The following is an 8,446-nucleotide window of genomic DNA, read 5'->3' on the forward strand; positions in this document are numbered from 1 at the left end:
CAGGCTGAGGCAGGAGAACTGCTTGACCCCGGGAGGCACAGGTTGCAATGAGCCAAGATCCAACAACTGCACTCCAGCCTGGGCGACAGAGCAAGGCTCCATCTCAAGAAAAAAAAAAAAAATTCAACCTCAACCCAAACTTTACAACTCCAAATGGATCAAGATCTAAATGTAAAATGTAAAACTATAAAATGTTTAGAAGAAAACGCAAGAGAAAATCCTTGTGAGTTGGTGTTAGGCAAAGAGTTCTTAGAACACCAAAAGTATAATTCATATAACAAAAAATTGATAAATTGGACCTCATCAAAGTTAAAAACACTTGTTCTGCAAAAGATACTGTTAAGAAAATAAAAAGACAAAAGCACAGACTGGTAGAAAATATGTGCAAATCACATATCCAACACAGGACTAATATCCAGAATATATTAAAAAAATTTCAAAATTCAACAGTAAGAAAACAAAGAACTCAATTTAAAAATGGGCACAAGACTTCAAGCACTCCATCAAAGAAAACATATGGATTACAAATATGTACATGAAGACAGATATTCAGCATCATTAGCCATTAGAGAAATGCAAGTCAAATCAAATAAGTAAAGTTTTAAAAACTAATGATACCAAGTATTGATGAGGATGTGGAACAACTGGAACTCTGATACATTGTTGGTGAGAATGCAAAATGGTATGGTCACTCTGAACACTCTGAATTTCTTGTTAAGTTAAACATTCACTTACCATATAACCTAGGTATTTACCCTAGAGAAATTTACCCTGTAAGGTTGTACATAGGACTGGTTCAAAGTTTTTTAATGTTCCCTTTAAAATCTATACACTAATGTTTATAGCAGCTCTATTCATCATCACCAGAAACCAGAAACCACCTAAACGTACTTCAACAGGTGAATGAATGTAGTACATCCATAAAATAGACACTACTCAGAAATAAAAAAGAATAAACAAGTGAGATACATAACAACATGGACAAGTCTCAAAGGCATTATGCTGAAAAAAATCCAGTCTCAAAAGGCTACTTACTGTATGATTCCATTTATATGACATTCTTAAAAAGACAAGACTGTGTGGAAAACAGATCAGTGGTTACCAGAGGTTAGGTGGGTGGGGAGATGTGACTAAAATAAGGTAACACAAGGGAGCTTGGGGATTACTTCTACACATGTGCTAAAGTTCACATAAGTATACACCAAAAGTCTATTTTACTTTAATGTAAAAAATAAAATAAATTTTGTAGGCTGGATGCAGTGGCCTGTAATCCAGTACTTTGGGAGGCTGAGGCAGGAAAATCGCTTGAGCCCAGGAATTCAAGATCAGCCTGAGCAACGTGGCAAAACCCCATCTCTACAAAAATACAAAACGAGTGCAGTGGCCCACACCTGTACTTCCAGCTACTCAGGAGTCTGAAGTGGGAGGATCACTTGAGCCCAGGAGGTAGAGGATACAGTGAACTGTGGCCACACCACTGCACTCTAGCCTGGGAGACAGAGGGAGACTCTCAATAAATAAACAAACAAACAAACAAATTTTGTAAAAATCTGTGGCTTCAAGTTAAAATGATGGCTTAAACATATGCATGCATCTCCAATTCCTCCCAGTCTATTAAAAGGAAAACATCAACAAGGTTTAAATGCATGAGGACAAAGAGAAGAGCAAATAGGATTAGACTAGATTTTAACAATTTTTTTTTTTTTTTTTTTTTTGAGACAGAGTCTCACTCTGTCACCCAGGCTGAAGTGCAGTGGCACGATCTCAGCTCACTGCAAGCTCCGCCTCCCAGGTTCACACCATTCTCCTGCCTCAGCCTCCCGAGTAGCTGGGACTACAGGGGCCTGCCACCACGCCCGGCTAATTTTTTAATATTTTTTAGTAGAGACGGGGTTCCACCATGTTAGCCAGGATGGTCTCAATCTCCTGACCTCGTGATCCCCCCGCCTCAGCCTCCTAAAGTGCTGGGATTACAGGCGTGAGCCACCGCGCCTAGCAACAAATGTTTTTAATATGAACAGTGAATGGGCAGGTGGTACATGGCTTAGGACAGAGAAGAAAATGCCAATACATCACTGCCTGCTCAGATTACACTGCATCTCTACTCACCCTGGCTCCCATTTCACTCAGAGTAAAACCATTATTCATTATAATGGCCTATAAGACCCGAGTCAGGTCACCTCTACCCTTTTCCTGAGAATGTGAGCTCCTAGAGGGCAGGGAATGTGTCTCCTTAGTTCATTTTATCCCCAGCATCTACAAGTGCCTAGGGTTTCTTAGATATTCCATAAAGTGAATGTATGAATGAACATATGAGTGAACTATGAGAGTGATGCCCGTAAGCAGAGAGCAGAGATTCTAGGGTGGAACTCTGGAAATTAGAGGTTCCTCTGAAAGCTGGGATGCCAGATGGGGTTGTACATAGGACTGGTTCAAAGTCTTTATAAGGAGCCCCAATTCCTTTCCTCCAGCAAGATCACTGCCCCTCCCTAATCTGGCAGAAAGTAAGAGATCTACTTCTGGAGGGGTTGAACTAGAGTTCTGTACTTGCAAATGACAGATATACCTAAGTGCTAGGGCAAGGCATGGTACCAAAAAAAATGCAGATAACCAATCAAGATCACTAGTTAAGGAAAATTTCTAACATGTAGTATGAAAAGTCCAAAATAAAGAAAAAAGGAACTCTGAGGAAACAGTGACAATATGGGGAGTGTAAAGTGTTACACAAGGTGATGTAGAAAAAGAATCTCTTATTCCCCAGTGAGCTCATCAAGAACAGATTTAACACAATCTATTCTCCCGTCAATTCATACTTCTGCCCTTTCTATGTAACGCTTTTATGACTATAGACTGTAACAGTTTAACTACAAGAAACACTTTCTTACCCCAGAAAACTCAATGTGGATATCACTGCTTCAAGGCTATAAACCTTCAGATTTGACCCAGGGTCACTTCCCCCCACTTTACCAATCAGGATGTCACATATCATCCCCAAACAAGTTGCAGTAGTGAAATCTATTATTTTACAAGAGAGCCAAACCAAAATTAGATCAAGAATATAATAAAAGTTAGAAAGAAAATTTTTTTGAGTAAAAACAAAAGACGACAACCACTTAGTCCATTTTTCAAGCATGTACAGAGAGTACACAGTATTACTGTTTGGAGTGACCTTTCTGTCCTGTTCTTCCAACCGAGACATTATCATTTTTTTATAGTTTCTCATAATGGCATGATGTTCCACTGGGGAACACGATAAATATTCTCCATTTTTAAAACCAAAATATCAAATATTCATATGTAGAGTTTCCAACACAAAATATTCTTCTAGCAGTTATATATTTAAGAGTCCCTAAGAAAGATTTTTTAAAAATACAAATTACAGAAAAAAGCTAAAAATGCACCTCTACTGTTAAACATTTAAAAAATAAAGGCCATAAGAAATAAGACTGATGTCTTCTCACAGCCTATTTTGTTCTTATCTACAAAGGGGAATCTCTTTTTTTTTCTTTTTTAAAAATTTCTTTCCCAGTATCAATCAAATCATATACTAAGAGGTTTTAGGTTTCTATTATACATTCTTTCCATTGGAATATTACAAGAGGTGTAATTTCCACTTGACAGAATAAACACAATCAAGTTCTGTGTCTAAGTCATAGAGTCCCATGAATTCCTAACATTTTAACTGCAATTCAATTATTTATTCTGTAACAATGAGGTAATACACCAGGTACTAAGCAGCAATGTAGACCAACAAGATCCTTGTTCCTAAAAATCTAAAATTATCTGCAGTAAAGGACCAGTTGCTGCTTGTTTTTTTAAAAAAATTTCTATTCATTGGCTGGGCACAGTGGCTCACGCCTGTAATCCCAGCACTTTGGGAGGCCGAGAAAGGTGGATCACGAGGTCAGGAGATCGAGACCATCCTGGCTAACACAGTGAAACCCCGTCTCTACTAAAAATACAAAAAAATTAGCCAGGCGTGGTTGTGGGCACCTGTAGTCCCAGCTACTCGGGCGACTGAGGCAGGAGAATAGCGTGAACCTGGAGGGTGGAGCTTGCAGTGAACCAAGATCGTGTCACTGTACTCCAACCTGGGCAACAGAGTGAGACTCCGTCTCAAACAAACAACAAAAAAAATTGTATTCATCGTGGACCAACAATTTTTAAGATACAATTAAGTTTCTATTCCAGGTGCAGTAACTCGTGCCTGTAATCCCAGCACTTTAGGAGGCTGAGGCAGGAGGATTGCTTGAGCCCAGGAGTTCAAGGTTGCAGTGAACTATGATCAGGCCACCTGGGGGACAGAGTTAGAATCTGTCTCTAAAAATAACAATAATTTTTATAAAGTTTCCAGAAAAAAAAAAAAAGGCACACAAAATACATTCCCAAATCTTTCATTACTGGAATCAACAGACATAAAATTACTCTGCTAAGTTGCTACACAAGTTCCTAAATACTCAGTTTTCTTTTATTATCTCAATCCCAGCAGCCCTGTAACTACACTTTGAGCAGTACTGCTGTAAACTCCTACCACACAGAGAGGCATTGCTGCACATTTCTTAATCTACGACTGTGCTTTACCCGGGAAAAGCAGGCATTTTTTTTTTTTTGTATTTTTATTTACTCATATCTTTCTTTTATCCAGACACATTTTCCACAGTTTAGAGTCTGTGCAAACCATCCTGGCCTCCTGCCACTCACAGCAATCTTGATCCATCTTTGGGATTCTTCATTCCTAAAAAAACTAATGATCTGCCCCAAATTATATATTAACTGTGAAACTTTGCATTTTCTAGTAATTTATTTCTCCCTTCGGTTCCAAAAATTTCAATTCCTTAAAAGAAAAATAAAACAAAAACAAAATAACCAGTGCTTAAAAGTACTTTGTGTCTAGACTTATAAGGGAGACTTTAAAAAGTATCATTGTGTTTGTGATAAATACTCTTAGAAAGATAAGGAGTACCCAGTCACTGAACGGTGGTATCTGCCTTTCATTTGTCCTTTCAGGCTGGGATAGGGATAGTGTGTGGGTGGGTGGGCAGTGTTCCCACACAGCTAGCCAGAGAAGGGACCAGGGAGCTGCTACAGTCCCAGTTCCACTGTCTTGGTCCTGAAACCTAAAAGGAGGCCGGGCGTGGTGGCTCATGCCTGTAATCCCAGCACTTTGGGAGGCCAAGTCGGGTGGATCACCTGAGATCAAGCGTTCAAGACCAGCCTGGCCAACATAGCAAAACCCTGTCTCTACGAAAATACAAAAATTAGCAAGGCATGATGGCGGGTGCCTGTAATCCCAGCTACTCAGGAGGCTGAGGCAAGAGAATTGCTTGAACCCAGGAGGTGGAGGTTGCAGTGAGCCGAGATCATACCGCTGCACTCTAGCCTGGGTGACAGAGCAAGACTCCATCTCAAAAAAAAAAAAACCTGAATGGAAGGAAGTCTGATGTTTCCTCAAAACAAATGCTCAAAGCAGTCACTACTCACTGGCATTCTAGCTGGACCCACTCCTGGGCAAGTGCTACAAAGAAAAACACCTCTAAGGTGGTCGGTAGAAGAACGGGACACTGAGAAAAAGGGGGAATACAGTGCTGCTGGGAATGGTTAGGTAACTGATGGCTCCTGCCCTCCCTCAAATTCCTGACATAAAAAGATGTTGGTACTGGGAAGAGAAAATAAGAACACCATAACAGGCTGGCCGCAGTGGCTCATGCCTGTAATCTTGGCACTTTGGCAGGCCAAGGCGGGTGAATTACTTGAGCCCAGGAATTCCAGACCAGCCTGGACAAAATGGCAAAATCCCATCACTATAAAAAATATAAACAAATTTAGCCAGGCATGGTGGCCCCTTGCCTGTAGTCACAGCTACCTGGGGGGCTGAGGTGGAAGGATCACTTGAGCCCAAGAGATTGAAGCTGCAGTGAGCCGAGATCACACCACTGCACCCCATCCTGGGTGACAAAGTGAGACCCTGTCTCAAAAGAAAAAAAGGAACAACAATAAGAACACCATAACAAATAAACATTATTTTTGGTGCATTGACAATTGTGTAGAAATCAACACTTCATTAATATGAGAACAGAAGGATATCAATGTGTTGGTTGCTGAACAGTTCAAGGCTTTACTAACATCCAACCAATGACTTGGCAGGTCTCTCAAACGAGGGGAAATAAAGAATTTTATGAATTCTCAAAGATCGAAAATAGAAAAGTGATGACCACACTGCCTTCAAAACTTGCCCAATACCTCTAATATCCATGGCAATCAGTTGCTCACGTAAGGAACCAGCATTTTGTGGAGTAGTAGTTAATAATGATGACAAGTGAAGAATAGAGAATAAACTTAAATTCTATAAAGATATGAAAAGTTATTGAGGCACAAGTCCAAAGGCTATAATAAATAAAAAAGGAAAAAAAAGTTGTCAAAAATTAAAATGTAAATAAAGATGTGATGAGAGATCTATCAAGGAAGTGCAGGAAGAACCGAGCAACTCACAAACCACCCCCTGGCTGGACGCGCACAGCCTGCCCAGTCCCGTTCGGCAAGTCACCTCAGTCCCATCCAGGTAAGGCTGGACAGGTGGTTCTCCAGGTGGCAGGAGGCGAGCGAGCGGCCCAGGTCATACACCGGGCCCCTGGTGCCCTCAGTCTGGACAGGAAGGGCGCGCGGGGTTCAGCCTAGCCCAGGGAGGGAACGAGAAGACTCAGCCGGTCTGGGCGCGCCGCTCTGGCCCCAGGGTGCTGCAGGTGGCCGCGTCCAGGGCGGTAGGTGGGCCCCGCCCGCTCGCCTCCCGAGGCCGGACCCCTGGACTCAGCAAAACCCAGTCAGACCCGCGCCCCACGGCCGCCTCCAAGTCACCTTCTGCGCGCTGGAGCCGCAGACACGCGCCGCCCGGTCATAGACGTGGCAGCGGATCACAGAACTGCCCACGTCCAGCCCCAGCACGAAGCCAGCGTGCCGCGGCTCCTGCGCTCTCTGCTCCGGGTCCGTCGGCAGCCCAGACATCCCGATCCCACACGCCTCTCTGCTACAGACGCCACCCCAGAGGGCGCGCTATAAATCCCGATGCCCCAGAATCCCAGGGCGCAGCGCCGGGCCGCCGCCCCCAACCCAGCCCCCAACCCAGCTCCGCGGGAGTTTAGAGAGGCCCGGCCCCTGGCGCGGGCTCCACCCCGGCGCCGTGACGTCACGGGCGCGCGCCGGCGGCCGCGAGGGAGGGGTGGAGGTGAGCTGGTTTGTGTCGTGCTCTGGAGCCCGAGATCGCCAGCCATGCTCAGCCTCCAGTTGCCGGCCGCTGTTGGATTGACTTGGCCCTTAACTCTTTTATTATTTTTTTTTGAGACGGAGTCTCACTTTGTCGCCCTAGCTGGAGTGCAGTGGCGCGATCTCGGCTCACTGCAACCTCCGCCTCCCGGGTTCAAGCGATTCTCTTGCCTTAGCCTCCCAAGTAAATGGGATTACAGGCGCGCTCCTCCACGCGCGGCTAATTTTTGTATTTTTAGTAGAGAAGGGGTTTCACCATGTTGATCAGGCTGGTCTCGATCTCCTGATCTCGTGATCCGCTCGCCTCAGCTTCCCAAATTGCTGCGATTGCAGGCGTGAGCCACCGAACCCGGCGGCCCTTAACTCTTATTTTTTCTCTTGCGTCTCCAGCTTCCTGAGAGGCAGCGCCTGCGTTTCTCTTAACCCTAGCTACATTTGAGGAATCTCTATTAAAGAAAAATAGCTACCCCATATGCTAATCGTGAGGAGGAAAGTATAGGCTAGTTTATATAAAAATCTCGGAAAGTTTCGAGGTGCCATAAGGCACATTTATTCATTTCTCACCCATGATTATGACTAGAGTGCTGGAGAAATTTTTATCTCTGAGTAACTTTGGCAGACTAACCTGGGTCTCTGCATTCGTGCAGAATTTTTTAAGCTTAAAACATTTGTAGAGGTCACTACCATATATGGTTTCCATTTTTCGGCTAACATTTTGGGTGCGACTTTATTTCAATATTATTAAATGCACAGTCATTGACTATGCTAGAGTTGAATAAAGTGCTGTTTTTCAAAAATGAAATAAAACAAGTGCCATAAAAAATTCAAAATTTGGCCAAAAGTACTAATGTTTATTAACAGAGAGTTGCCCACGACTTCTCTTCCCAGAAAACGTGGTAAAGTTTGCACACAATGCAAAGCGGTAAATATTTGCTAAATGAAATGCGACGCAAGGAAGAAGACTTTTCCCAGCCCTCTAGTGGGAAAGAAAGGAGAAAGCTTAATTAAGGTGGCTGCTTTGACCTTCACGCTCCACTACGGCGGTTGCTTTTTGGAATCTGAAAACCTCACAGAGGCCCTTTACCTTTTGTTGCTGCCCTAGGGGATGGGCTCATCCAGACACTTGACCAAAAGGAACAAGGCGTCCTGTGGAAATTTCGAGATTCTCGCGGCTCAGGTTCCTGGGCCT

General features: G+C 43.4%; 1 protein-coding gene across 1 annotated transcript in view; it reads right to left on the bottom strand.

The window, feature by feature from the left end:
• The window catches only part of GK5 (glycerol kinase 5 (putative)), a 72,470-nt gene extending 65,304 nt beyond the window's left edge, over positions 1 to 7,166 (bottom strand). Inside the window, exon 1 of the mRNA XM_012002662.1 lies at positions 6,853 to 7,166. Coding sequence (XP_011858052.1) covers positions 6,853 to 6,999 — 147 coding nt within the window. The 5' untranslated portion in view covers positions 7,000 to 7,166. The remainder of the gene's footprint in view (positions 1 to 6,852) is intronic.
• Between the last annotated feature and the right edge of the window lie 1,280 nt (positions 7,167 to 8,446).

The sequence above is a fragment of the Mandrillus leucophaeus genome, unplaced genomic scaffold, assembly GCF_000951045.1.
Source record: "Mandrillus leucophaeus isolate KB7577 unplaced genomic scaffold, Mleu.le_1.0 Scaffold693, whole genome shotgun sequence".
NCBI classification, from domain to species: Eukaryota; Metazoa; Chordata; class Mammalia; order Primates; family Cercopithecidae; genus Mandrillus; species Mandrillus leucophaeus.